This window comes from Castor canadensis, chromosome 13 (genome assembly GCF_047511655.1).
Source record: "Castor canadensis chromosome 13, mCasCan1.hap1v2, whole genome shotgun sequence".
NCBI lineage: Eukaryota > Metazoa > Chordata > Mammalia > Rodentia > Castoridae > Castor > Castor canadensis.
This window is the reverse complement of record NC_133398.1, coordinates 22,218,823-22,233,367: the sequence shown is the minus strand read 5'-3', so window position 1 is coordinate 22,233,367 and position 14,545 is coordinate 22,218,823. Positions and strand designations below refer to the sequence as shown.

At 41.8% G+C, this 14,545-nt stretch overlaps 2 protein-coding genes across 3 annotated transcripts in view; both read left to right on the top strand.

The window, feature by feature from the left end:
- Hsdl2 (hydroxysteroid dehydrogenase like 2) overlaps positions 1 to 1,156 on the top strand; it is a 58,926-nt gene extending 57,770 nt beyond the window's left edge. Inside the window, exon 11 of the mRNA XM_074051250.1 lies at positions 326 to 1,156. Within this exon, the coding sequence (XP_073907351.1) occupies positions 326 to 438 (113 nt within the window). The 3' untranslated portion in view covers positions 439 to 1,156. The remainder of the gene's footprint in view (positions 1 to 325) is intronic.
- A 5,545-nt stretch (positions 1,157 to 6,701) lies between these two features.
- The window catches only part of Kiaa1958 (KIAA1958 ortholog), a 151,382-nt gene continuing 143,538 nt past the window's right edge, over positions 6,702 to 14,545 (top strand). For both annotated transcript variants that reach the window (XM_074051247.1, XM_074051248.1), the window contains exon 1: positions 6,702 to 6,812. The gene's annotated coding sequence lies outside the window, so the exon portion shown is untranslated. The remainder of the gene's footprint in view (positions 6,813 to 14,545) is intronic.

Genomic DNA, 14,545 nt, shown 5'->3' with positions numbered 1-14,545 from the left:
GATAGTATTTGTTTACCAGAATTCATTTTAGTGCCATGTTTCTTTTAGTGTATTGTAACTTGTATACATAAAAATGTATCTTCAGCTTTTTGCCATAATCTTTTGCTGATTGTTGTTTTTTATGTCATCTCTATTTTACAGGATATTGTTCGTATCTAAGTAGGAAATTGAAATTCCCTAGATACTGATATAAAATGCTACAATAGAAATTTCTGTGATTCTGAGACTTATATAACTAAAGGAAATTCTTTTAATGTATATTCTTGAAGCCGTACATCCTTAGGGCACTAATGATTGCTTTCCCCCTCTCATTTTCTCATTTTAGGGAAACTAAAGCCAACAATGGCCTTCATGTCAGGAAGATTGAAGATTAAAGGAAACATGGCCCTAGCAATCAAATTGGAAAAGCTAATGAGGCAGATGAATTCCAGACTGTGAAGGAAAAGAAGCAATAATGTCAACTGCTATGTTCAAAAAGTACAAAAGCTCAGCAGTTAAAATTGAATGCTTGTTGCCTTCCCTGTTGTAGTATAAGGATACCATGTTTGTTCTGGAAAAAAAAAACAAACAATTTCTGTAGCTATAAGACTTGAAATTATAATCGAGATACTAGCTGAATCAAACATAAGTCTCTTTAAGTGGAATTCTAAGACATTATGTCCTTTGTATTTTGAGGATTTTGTCCTCTAAGCCTTATTCTCATTCACTGTCTTCTTTCAGAAAAGTACATATTACAACCAACCAATCAGCGTAAAGCAGTAAAATTAGCTCTTTACACAGCATCTTCTTATATAAAATGAAGCTAGTTTGTCTTCATTAAAGACAATTTGGATAAGGGATACTCAACCTGTAGTAGGTCTCTTCCTTTCTCTCTTTTTTTTAGGTTTTGCTCAGCAATATTTTATGGCTTTCATGCAAAATGTTAATTTACCCATAAGCATTTCATATTATTGATGCTATTGTAGATAAATTTGAATTTCACTTTTTAATGGTTCTTTGCTAACATGCAGAAATAGAATTTTGTAAGCAGGCCTTATGTCTTGAAATTGTTAAATCTACTTAGTAGTTTTAGCAGCTTTTTTGCAGATTGTTTGGGGTTTATTTTTAAATGTATGTGATCATGTATCTACAAATAAAGAAAGTTTTATCTCTTCCATTCTGTGTGCCTTTTGTTTCTTTTTCTTGTTGTATTGCACTGTTAGGCTCATCAGTTAAAGATGAATGCTAATGGTGAGGATGGATATTCCAGTCTGGGCAACAAAATGACACTTAGTCTCAAAACCAATCCAAACCAAACTAGGTTTATTGATAATATAAATCACACACCATACAATTCATTCATTAAAGTATACAATTAAGTAGTTTTTAGTATATTCACAGAGTTGAGCAGCCACCAACACAATCAATTTTTAGAACATTTTTATCACCCCAGAAAGAAACAGTCTTCTAGCATTTATCCTACATTTTCACCAAAACCTCTCAGTCCTGTGAAACCACTCATCAGCTTTCTCTTGCTACTGATTTGCCTCTTCTGGACATTTCACTGAAATGGAATCTTGTATGACCTTTGGTGACTGGCTTTCTTCACTTAGCTTAATGTTTTCAGGGTTCATCCATGTTTTTGCATGTGTCCATGTCATTAATTTCTCTGATATAGTCGCTGCCTCAACACCTTATTTTGGCCTGACATGTTATTTGAACCCCCTTGTATCTTCTCACCTTTGGCCTCATGAAAACTTCCTTTCCTCTTGCTAACGTTGGTGATGTAGCCCACTTACTCCTCATCCCAGAATCAATCCCGACCATACCCTATGGCAGCCGACTACTGTAAAACCTGATGGTCATATCAGTGTCGTGTAAAACCTTTTCCCTTTGCCTGTGTTTTCTTTAAAGTGGTAAATTCATAATACCTCTGAAAAGCCTAAGGGATAATGCCCGTCAGCCTTAATAAGCACCTGGTACCACAGATTTCCTTTCTTTCCTCCTCTCTCTCCACTTACTGGCTTAGTTCCCTGCTGCCTCCAGATTCCTGGTGGCCTCCTGTCAGCACCGCTCACCTCCCTGGGATCTGGGAGTAATATATTTCTGTGTTTCAGGCATTTTGGATTCACCCCATTATGTCCGAAATGACTGACAAACCTAAACCCAACTTTCCTTTCAGGGCTCTCCTAGAAAATGACATCTTGGCTTATAATTTCTCTTTACAGATAGATACCTTACCGCTGAAGTAGAAACCATACCAGTGTGTGTGTGCAGGGGGGGGGGGGGGGGCCGGCAGTGAAGCATACACACATCCCAGCTACTCAGGAGGCTGAGGCAGAAGGATTGCTTGATCCCAGGAGTTGCCAGCCTGGACAACATAGTGAGACCCTTCCTCTTAAGAAAGAACAAAAATCCTAACAAAGGCTGGGGATATATGGCTGTGGCAAAGTGATTGCCTAGCATGAACAAGGCCGAGTTTGATCCCCAGCACCACAAGAAAACACAAAACTTCTTGCTGGACTTGGTGGTGCATGCCTGTAATCCCCGTACTTGGGAGGCTGAAGCAGGGGGACCTAATATGAAGCATGTTGCAGGCCAGTTCTGAGCTCTATAGCAATACCCTATAAAAAAACCCCAATAATCAACACTTTATTCTTTTTCATTGTCAACTAATATTTCAGTTAAGGGTTGATGAATGCTGGGGTTCTTCGTACATTTTGACTGATGAATAATGCTGCTGTGAATATTTAGTTACAAGTTTTTGTGCTGACGTGTTTTCATTTTCCTTGGTTATATACCTAGGAGTAGAGCTGCTGGGCCATATGCTAACTATGTTTAACCTTTTGGGGACTTGCCAGTCCGTTTTTCAAAGTGCTTGTACCATCTTGCAAACCCCACTAGCAGTGAGGGAGAGCCGATTCTTCATATCCTCAAAAATGCTTGTTATTGCCTTTTTTTTTTTTTTTAATGATAAGCATCTTAGTGGCTATGCAGTGGTATTCTATTGTGGTTTAAGTGAACACATTGTTTTTTCTTGGTGATACTGGGGTTTGAACTCAAGGCCTTGCACTTGCTAGGCAGGTGCTGTTCCACTTGAGGCATGCCCATCTATTGTGGTTTTGATTTCCCTTTCCCTGATGGCGCTATTTGATTCTTGTAAATCAAATAGAATTGATTTGATTTCTAGTGAAATTGTCCATTCTGTTTTTATGTTGTTAGCTTTTCAAAAGTTTGTATCTAACAACTAGGATATCTGCCACCTGTGCATGTTTCTATTGTCTTTTTTGACTAGGGTTTTTATTCAGTTGTTGATAGGATGTCAAGTGTTATGTACAAAAAATGATAAAGGCTCTTCTACCAAAGATTTATTGTTTTCTGCCCAGCAGATAGAATATTGAAAGTTCATCTTGATCGAGCCAGGGATTGAGGCAGTAGTAGGACCATGTCTGATTTCCTTTTGTTCCCATGGTGGGTATACTTCTTAGACGGTTGAGACTGGAACTCTGGGGTGTTCACTGGGGCCCCTCCTTCCTATTTAATTCTTTCCAGCACCATGGCACAGCCAAACATTTCTGCTTAGCTATCTTTTAGCAGTTGCTGTTTGCTTCATTTCTTGGCCTCCTGCCCAAATCCACATGTGCCTTTGTCAGGGAAATGGTAGAGATTGACTCTTTTCTTCCTTTTTGGCAGTAATAAGCTTGAACTCAGACCTTGTGCTTGCTAGGCAAGTACTCTACCACTTGAGATCCATGCCTTCAGCCCTTTTTGCTTTATTTTTCAGATAAGGTCTCCCGCCTTTTTTTTTTTTTGGTGGTTCTGGAGTTTGAACTTATGTCCCTGCACTCACTAGGCAAATGCTCTCTACCACTTGAGCCATGCTTCTGGCCCAAGAGTCTCCCGCTTTTGCCTGTGGTTGGCCTCTGACTTGGATCCTCCCACGTCTTACCTCCTGGGATTATAGGCAATGCACTAGCATGCCTACTGAGTGAGTGACATTTTTACTGTGATTATTTTCTCTGGGATTTTGACCTGTCAATTCCTAATTGCCTTAATACACTTGACCTACAAATTCTGGGTCTCCAATAAGACTGTCTCAAGCTCTGCATGCTACTCACTCTCTGTTTGCTAGACTCCACACACAAATCAGCAATGCCTCCAGAAGAAAAAGTGGCTGAGAATGTAGGGCTCACTTCAAGATACTACCTTTCTTTCTGTTTTCTTGGTCTCTCAAGGCTTGGCTGACTAGGGTGCTCCACAGCCGCTTTTATAGTTCTCAGTGGGAGAGCTAATTTGCTCAAGGTACCCCACCATAGCTGGATGCATGCATCATTTACAAAATTCATCCTGATGCAACTATGAGAATTGGAATGCATATGTGTATTTGAAGTTAATTGTGGTAAAAATAAAACACACAATACAAAAAATTTACCCTTCTAGGAACATGGTTCAAAGCCAGCCCAAACAGTTTGTGAAACCCTATCTTGAAAATACCCAACAAAACAAAGGGCTGGTGGCGTGGCTCAAGTGGCAGAGGGCCTGCCTAGCAAGTGAGAGGCCCCAAGTTCAACCCTCAGTAGTACACTTTTGAGTGCACAGTGTGGTGGAGTTCACTATATTTAAATTGTTATATAACATCTGTAGAACTTTCTTGTCTTACACGCTATTGCCATTGACTATCAAGTCTCCATTTCCTACTTTGCTTCCATGATTTTGACTACTAGATATCTCATAAGTGGAATCATTCAGTATTTATCCTTTCTGTAATTGGTTCATTTAACTCAGAAAAATATCCTCAAGGTTCGCTCATGTTGTAGCATGTGGCATTTCTTTTTTAAGGCTGAATAATATTCCATCATAAGAATGTCACATTTTCTTCATCCATTCATCTGCCCATGGACACGTGAATCACTTCCACCTCCGGGATGTTATGTGAGTGCCATTATTTTAAAACCTTGTCTTCAATTCTTTTGGATATTTACCCAGAAGTAAGAATGTTGGATTATGAATGATGTAATTCTATCTTTAGTTTTCTGAGGCTTCTCCATGCTGTTTTGCATAGTCTACACTTTCTTACATTTGTATCAGTACTGCACAAGGACTCCAATTCCTCCACAGGAACACATCTTTGAAATATGTAGAAATTAACTATGTGGGTTTTGTTTTGTATAGCCACGACTGTTTCAAAAATGTTTACACACTTTTTTTGGGGTATATTATTATTATTTTGTGCAATACAGGGGTTTAAACCCAGGGCCTACCCCTTGAGCCATTCTGCCAGCCCTTTTTTTGTGATGGGTTTTTTCCAGATAGGGTCTTGCAGAACTATTTGCCCGAGCTGGCTTCAAACTCCGATCCTCCAGATCTCTGCCTCCCCGGTAGCTGGAATCACAGATTTTTAAATTCAGCCTGACCACGAAGATTGTTGATAGCAGGTATTAAGAGTATCAACTTGAAACTACGCAACATTAAGACGGACTGGTTGGTGCAGGCTGGCACACAGGAGAAAACTGGCTGATGTGACAATGGACACTACCTCCTCAGGTTTGGGGTGACAGTGGATTCTCCTTTGTTCAGAGCCTCTTTCTCTGTCTCATACTCTCTTCTCACACCTCCTTCACAGGTGGTGCACTACATAAGGCTAATCAGATATGCTCTAAATGTTACTTATTTCCATTACTGATGCTTTGAAGATGCTCAGTGCTGAGTAGAAAGGAAGTCAAAAGCATGGACCCTGGAGACAGATTGCCTGGGATGAATCTAGACTCCTCCAGCCACGATATATGTGAACTTTGAGCCGATTTCTTCACTTCTTTGGTTCTCAGTTTCCTCATCCATAAGATGGTAAGGTTAATAGCACCCACTTCACAGACTACTTCGGACTAAATAAATTAGTATTTGCGAAGCACTCGGTGTAAATGTGAGCACCCGGTGTTATTAAAGTGTTAAAGGTGCAGCCTCACCTCTGTTGGACCATGTCGTGCAGGTGGTGTTCTCGTGTCCCTGGTGTGTTGAAGCATTAGTCTGAGAGTTTCAGCTGTGACTAAGCAGCCCTGTTCCGTGGGAAGGATAGTGGTGTGTGTGGCAGCTGGAGGACAGGCACCTCCACGGGGCAGCGGTCACTATGGGCTGCATGCAGTCTGTCGATCGGAGGTGTTGTCGCACATTCCTGGCGTGGAGGTGACTCTGCTCAGTGCGTTATCACAGGTGCCGCATGGACGGAGCACGTTCCGTCCGGTTCTTGGGTTTAGGTGAAGGTGTGCGGAGGTCGGGAACAGCAAGCTCGCGGCGTCTGGCTCTCGCGGGTGCTGCCCTCCTCTGGATGCAGGGAGCCCCCTACCTGTCGGACTGGCAGGTCCCCAGCGTCAGCAGCGCGCGGGCGTGTGCCGCACAAGGGTCAGTCGGCCTCCTCCGGGCAGCGACCACGGCGAGCTCGGTGCGCGTTGTAGGAGGTGTCGTTACACACTTCCTGTGGGTCTCGCCGACCACGGCGCGTTTCCGGTGCAGGCTGGAGCCCGGGGTCCGAGCCCCCGCCCCGCGCCCGGCCCCGCCCCGCCCGCGCCCCGCCCCCCGCGCTCCGAGCCGGGCGCGCCGAGCCCGGGGCGCACGGAGCGGCGCGCGCGGTGGCCGAGCCAGGCTGGCGCCCGCGCCCCCTCCCGCCGCGCTGCCCGCGGGCCCCTTCCCCGCTCCGCTGGCCTTCGCTGCCCCGCGCTCCGGCCGCCGTGCTCCCGCGCTCCTCCCCTCCGGCCCGCCCCGTCCAGCCCCGGCCGCTCGGCTCCCGCAGGCCCCCCCGCCGCTCGCGTTCCTATGGACAGACGCACAGACACCTGCAGGTGGGTGAGAGCCCGCGCGCGGGGCGGGGACGAGCGCGCAGACGCGGCCTCCGGGCCGGGAGCCTCTTTGTGTGGGGGGCTGCCGCGCCGTGACCCGCTGAACCCTCCTTTTGTCTGGTCTCCGGGGAGCGCGCCGGACGTCGGTGGCGATAGCTTTGGGCGGGGGAGGAGGGCTGGGGGCGGGGACCCCGGTGCTGGGGACCCCGGAGCCGCGCGCGCTCCCCCGGGCCGCCGGCTGCCCAGCATCTGCCGTGGGCGCCGCAGGTCTGGCCCGGCCGCTCCTGCGCTCGTCGGCTGGAGGTGGGAAGGAGAGAGACCAGGTCTGCCCCGCCAGTCCCCAAGTCTGACATGGCCGTGGGGACAGCCGCGGCTTCCCGAGGCGGGAGGCACCCGGAGGTGCGAGTGGGGCGTGTGTGAAGGAACGTGCGCCGCTCGGCGCCTTATTTATTGTTTCTAACGGAGGAGGGCTTTCTCCGAAAGGCTCTTCCGCCCCCATCGGAGGCTGCGCACAGTGATTTGTGTTTGTTATCAAATACATCGAGAAACCGGGTCTCCCGGGCAGGAGGAGGTGGGGTGACCAGCACCACATCAAAAATCAAACCAAAGCCAAAGACTGCATTTGGCCTTCTCGTTGCTTTGTTTTTATTTTATTTACTTTCTTAAAGGTTAAATAGGGACTTCGGGGGGTGGGGGGAGAAGAACATGGCTGTGATTTTTTACAATTACGGATATTTATTTTTTTGTTTTTGTTTTGAAGTTTTGGAGTAAAGTTTTGGTTCTTCCCCCCCACCCCCCACTCATTAGGATTAGCACTGAAAGAATGTTCTCTAAACAGTTAACGAGCGAGGCAGGTACTGACAGCTTCTATGGTGGGGGTGACATTCGAGTGCAGTAAATAATGATCTAGCTTTCCATTCGGGCTAAAGCCTTTTCTTTGCTGGTTTAAGGTATCTTCACAACATATGAGGAGAACCTGAAGGTTAGAATTGGCCTTTTTCTCTAAGATTATGCTTTCCTTCCACTCGATGTGGTTTTGTGTTCTATACATATAACCCAAGGATTAGGTTGTTGCATTTGTTGGATACAGTATTTCGAAAAGTACTCTAGGTTGACATTTCTTATTTCTTTACTTAATTTGCTGGCTAAGTGTCTTTATGAACAGTTTCTATGTATTTATAGTTAACCAAATAATAAAGCATCCAGAAAATCAGTGTTACAGACTCAGAGTTTTTAGGTGGTTTGGGGGTTATATCTTTGTGTTAATCTCAATCCGCATCTCACTTCTGAGTACTTTAGTTTGTGCCTACTATGTGAGAATGCGAGTAAGTCTGATTTTTACCAGAGAGTTTTTAAAAAAAAAAAAAAAAAAACCACTTTGGGAAGGACTAAGACAATTATAGGTACAGTCATTTGCAGAAAGTGGAGGCTTGTTTTTCTTTCTTTTTAAAAGTGTTATCATCTAAATTTAAGGAAAAATATTCTGATGGAAAAATATTTAGGTTTCCATTAAGTAAGATGCAGAAATTCAGCAGAAAAATGTACACTTGGATGCATTTTACTTAGGCAAACTAATTTTTGTCATAAAAGAGTTTAATATACTTAAAATAGTGACCTTTTCTAGGAGAAAAATTTATCCTAGATTCTTGCCCCAGTTACATTAGTAGATTAATATTATTGTATACCCAGTTTTATAAATGCTTGGACTATACATTTATGCACACTTAAAACCTAGAAGAGACTTCATCTAACAGTGATCTAGCAGGCCCTTTTGAGTTGATCAAATTTTATTAGTTCCTGCTGTGACTTCCAGTCTAGATTAGGTAAGTGAATTTCAACTCTGCACAAAGACTCAGAGCTTAGAGTGTGGCTCTGGTATGCTCTTAACCACGGTTCCCCTCTCCTTTCTATTATGAACAGCCCAAAGAGTAGAGAGAGGTTTTGAAATTAGGTCTGGCTTTAGCTTTGAAGGGAGTTCTAGATCACTGTCAGAATTTTAGCTCTGCATCAGCTGGTTTAAGTACTAAAAAGATAAGCTCACACATTCAGTTGCTTGTTTATGTGTTTGCCAGGCTGTCAGTGGGAGTGATAAGACTTAACAAAGAGTCACTGTGTAAACTAAACATTAACAGAGGACAGCCTGTATTAAGAATTGCTTTAATAGATCAGCACTGTGATGTCTTTATGTGGGATGGCTCAATGATAATACCTAACTTTTTGTTTGTTTTTGACTGATACATAGAAACTAATTTTTTTTTTTGCTTTTTGTAGTAATTACAATCAATATTTAAGTATAATTAGAAACATTCCAGAGGAGAATATAGATTTTTAATTTACGTTCCTTTTACTACGTTGATGTTCAGCAAGACATATAAATTTTCATTTTTCCTGGTTGAATTTTTTTACATTATGACAAATAAATGTTACTTTACTTTCAGAAAATTCGAATTTGTATAAAATTGGATTTTAAAACGTGCTGACATTTACCAGCTTTTTAAAGCAACACTAATAGTTAAATTTGATAGCTTTTTTTTTGGTTAGCATTTTTTCTGTTTGTTAAGTATCAATCTGGTATCATTAAAGGAAACTTAAAATGGCCACTTTGTATTAACTGGAACCTGCAAGTGATGAGTGATTGGCATTGGCAATAGTCAAGCAGAAAACTGGAGTGTAACAGTTTTATTCTTTATTACAGGTCACTTTCAAGTCCTTTTTCATTCAGTGTTTTGACCTAGCAAGGAAGACAGTCTGACTGTGAGAGGTGTGGGCTGACACCTCTCATTCCAGCCTTTATCAGCCTGCATTGTTTAAGAACAACCCAACCCAGGCTGCTTGCTGAAAAATGCAGAATTCATTCTTGGATTAATATTCTGGTACCAGATGTATGAGGCTGGCTCTAAAGAAGCTTTCCCTCTTAAATACTGTCAAAGATAGAGAAGCTGAAGATTGGAGAGAAGCCATTTATTTTGAACAGTTTATTTTATGACAGTTTGTGTTTGTAAAGAAACCTGCTCACAATATTTACTTATGAGAGCTACATAGTTGCCAGAAGAAGCCCTACAGGTTTCTTTTTTTCCTTTAGAAAAGTTTCCATAGAGCTTAACTCTTAGGTGATACTTCTTGACTTTGCTTCTGATTAGTTGATTTATGGACTTTATTTACCAGCATGATTTGCTGGAATTCTTTTGCTAGACTGAAATTGCTCTCTGCCTGTGCTCTGGTCCGTTTCCTAGGTAACAAATGCACGGCATAGATTCCATAATGAGGACTGTGGTTGGCTAGTTACCGTGTAAATTCTCTTGTTTGGTAAAGCTTAGTCTTAAATTCAAATAAAGGTCAAAGCAAAAGTACTGAAAATGCACATTTTGGAATTTTATTTTGCATTCAATGCCAACAAAATTTAATAAGCTTTTCTGGAGAAAGGCAAATTATGCAGCCGTATTCAAGTTTATTGTGCAAAATCTTAGATAGTTGGAGAGCTTTTTCGCTATTTCTTACTGGTAATGCTAATTGCACTAGTGACAAAGAGGATGTATTTCAGAAATGTGTTATCACATTTAGAAACAAGATAGAAAGCAAAAGGATGTGGTGGAGGATAGCAGTAATATATTTTTATGCTGAGAAGGAAGTAAATACCTCAAAAGAAAAGTCATATGACACATGAAATGTAACTTTAGAAGACATTAAAAATTTTGAGACACTCTTAAAAACATTAAAAGTTTCACCATAAAATGATGCCTTTTTATTCTAGCTTTTTTCCTTCTTATCTGCCTGGACTTTGGCTGGCCCAGCTTCAGGGAGCAGATTCCCCTTCAGTAGTTGCAAGTTGGAGAATAGCTTTCTCTTACTTTCTTCTTGAAATCTGTGGCCTCTTTAGCTCTAGATGCATGCCAAAAAGTAGTGTGTAGTGGAATTGCTAGTAATCATTACCTGCTTATTAAAAAAAAAAGGGGGAGGGGAGGTGGAGCATACAAAGAACCACATTCTACTAGCACCCATTGCAAATATCTTTTCACTGAAGCCTGAAAATATTGTTAAACATCAAAGATTCTGTTAGCTTGAATATTAAAAGGAAATTTACAGAACTCTTAATCCCAGAGAACTATTTCAGAGTTGCCTCCATTACATTTCCTTGCTTGACCAGCTTGTTTTTCAATTATTCATTCACCTTTTAGTTAATTTTCATCTCAGGCATAGACACATCTTGATTGGAGTGTTTTTCTTCATTCTTCTTTATAGCTGGCACTATTCTAAACCTTTCTGTCCCTTTCTAATTGTAAGTATTGTGTCCCTTTAGTTTTTTTATTATAAATATTTCCCTTTTAAATGTTATGATTTTTAGATTTTATCATTGCCTTATTTAAGGCATAGTCACCACCTATCAAAACCCCTTTTCTGTTGTGGGATTTCATATGTCTAGGATGGAGTCAAGAATATTTGTGAATACTTACCCAGCTAGGACACTTCCTTCTTCCAGGCTGCATTAGTTTGCAAGGGCTGCCATAACAAAATATCATACTGGGTGCCTTAAACAACAAAAATTTATTTTCTGACCATTCTAGAGGTCAGAAGTATGAGAACTAGTTTCTGAAGAGTTGGATTCTTCTGGGGTCTCCTTGGATTGGTTTTTCCCTCTGCCCGTCTGTGTCCTAATCTCCTCTTGTAAGGACATCTGTGTATTATAAGGTTTAGGTGGATTATGACCTCTTTTTACCTTAATTGCCTCTCTAAATGTCTTATCTCCATGGATAAGTCATGTTCTGAGGTGCTGGAGGTTAGTTAGGACTTGAACAGCCCATCATGAAGCATAGAGCATAGAAAAGGATGTCTCAGTCATGTCAAGAAAGAGTTTGACAACCTTGCTTGCCAGTGCATCCTGGAGAGGAACTTGGTAGTTAACACCTTTGATACTTCATCTACTTCTACATAGGCTCTACCCATCCAGAGCCTTACCTGCATACATTCTTGACTCTGTATGTGCAGTTCATAGTGGCTTCATTTTTTATGTCTTTTTGTCACATCTCCTGATTTATTTTTTAAAGAAGTAGATTTTGAGAGGGAAAAATATAGGACAGAGAAGTGTGAAATAGAAAATAAATAGAAATATAAGCAGTTTGGTACTTATTTTATAATAAGCCATTTCAGAGGATTTTTTTGTACAAAACACAATTAAGATTCAAAGACACAATAAAGATGTTCCCTTAACTCTGCTGAAGTTTCCGTCTCTGGTGTGTGCAATTTAGTGTCAGTCCTTGTATTTGAATGGATCCTTGGGTGTGTAGCGCTACCCTAGCATTTAATCAGGTTTGAGCAGAAGAATGATCACTGGGCCTTGGTAGAAGTAGATGAAATGTTTGGTTTCAGATATTAGCCTAACTACCGACATTAACCCAGGCTGCACTGCCAGGTGGGGTTGTATTTCTTTGCAAACTCCTTCTCCATACGGCTACAATGTCCTTTTTTTTTTTTCCAAAAATTATTGTGCTGAGGGTACATTGTGGACATTTACAAAAGTTCTTACAATATATTAAATATATCATACTTGAATTCACCCCTCCATCATTGTCCTGTATCCCTCCTTCCCTCATTTCTGGAATGGTTTCAGCAGGTCTCATTTTCCCATTTACATACATGTGTACACAGTATTTGCGCTATGTTCACCCTACATCTCCTTCCCACACCTTCCCCCCAACCTCCCCAGATGGGACTTGTTCCGCCCTTCTCCAATTTTGTAAAAGAAAAAAAAAATATGACATTTTTGTTTAAGATAGCTATATATTTGTTTCCTTGTGTGCAATGTCCTTTTCTATGTTATATTTTGTCCCGTATAGGGGTAGCACTCCACTGAGTCCTTTGCATCCCTTTCAACATGTCTGCATTCTTTTTGTTTGTTTTTTGGTGGTACTAGGGCTTGAACTCAGGGCCCCAGGCTTGCTAGACAGGTGTTCTACCACTTGAGCTATTTCGCCATCCCCATGTCTGTTTTTGATCCCACCTTTGACTGCCATAGCTCCATGGAGCGGGGCTGGCTGACTGCAGCAGTCTCCTGGGGAAGGTGCCGGCATGACCCAGTCACTGCAGGAGCCACTGTGCCTGCTTAAGCTGTGGTGCATCTCTTTACCCTGAGCACATATCTTAGGTTTTGTTTTGTTTTGTTTTGTTTTAACTTAGTGCCAGGCCCAAATACAGAGCAATATGGTCCTCTGTGCTATTAAAATAATTAAAGTAGGTAGTTAAAGGGTTTATTTTGTTTTTCACTCTTATGCTCATTATTGTTACTTTTTTTTTTTTTTCAGTACTGGGGTTTGAACTCAGGGCCTCACACTTGCTAGACACTTGCTACCACTTGATTCACTCCACCAGCTCTTTTTTTGTGTTGAGTTTTTCCGAGATAGGGTCTCTTGAACTATTTGCCCAGGCTGGCTTCAAACCATGATCCTCCTGATCTCTGCTTCCTGAGTAGCTGGGATTACAGGTGTAAATCAAGTGATGCCTAGCTGCCTTCATTATTTTTAAGAACTTTATTTTGAATGGTTTAAGGTAGACAGTCCTTAATAATTGGTTTTAAATATGATCAGTGTGGCCGAATTCAGTGAAACTGCTAATGCTATTATTTTCTTGTGAGTTCTGAGGGTGTTTCTTTTAATGGTCTGTTTCAGATGTTGGTCTTGCTGCTTTCATGTGAAGTTACACACCACCCTGGTCATTTTACCCATTCCATATTTTATGACTCCTAAATGTTATATCCAGTCAGGGCATCTCTCCTGAGTCTAGATTTTTGTATCCAGCTTCCACCAGGGCATAGGGGCATATTCATTTGATAATCACATTCAGCATGCCTCAGGCGTGACTTGATGCCTTCCTCTTCAACTCTTCTCTTGTGTTTCCTAGCTAAGTGAATGACACCACTTTCCATCCATTTTTACAGTTTAGAGATTTAGGAGTTTCTGTGACTCCCTTTATTTTCGGTCCCATCAAGTCCCTCAAGTGTTTTTTTTTTTTTTTTTTTTTTTTTTTTGTGGTCCTGGGCTTTGAACTAAGAGCCTCACATTTGCTAGGTGGGTACTTTTACCACTTGAGACATTCTGCCAGCCCTGTTTTGTGTTGGGTATTTTCAAAATAGGATCTCTCCAATTATTTGCCCTGGCTGGCTTTGAACTGTGATCGTCCTGATTTCTGCCTCCTGAGTAGCTAATGTTAGAAAGTCTGGGTTGCTGCCATGATCATGAATCAGACAAATGCTTGAAAGTTGATGGGGAAGGCAAAATTTACTTCTCAGAAGGGTGTGTGTGCCTCCGACCTAAGTCAGGCAAGCCAGCACACACATGGGGGCAGTAGGACGGTCTCCATTTTTATCCCTGATGTAGGAACGCCCCTTGCTGTAACAGAGGGAGCTCAGGTTCACGGTCTTTGCGATTGACTAAGGTTGAGGTTTAGGGTTGATGTACTCAAAGACATAGAGGTGACCCATAAGGAAGGAGTTCTAGGATTCTGGGGAAACTGAGGCCTGAAGTGACTGTTTGACTTGAAATGGCAGCACCAACTATATAATTTACCCATGGGACAAGGGGACTTGAAGCAGAGATTCTTTTGGACAATGATTATCCTAAAACTAGCAGTTTGAGTTTTAGTATATCTGATGACAAACAATTCTCTGCTTAAAGGCAGAAACTTTACAGCCAGGTGACATGCCACTGAGCACATAGACAACTAGGGAAATTAGCTAATATCCTCAC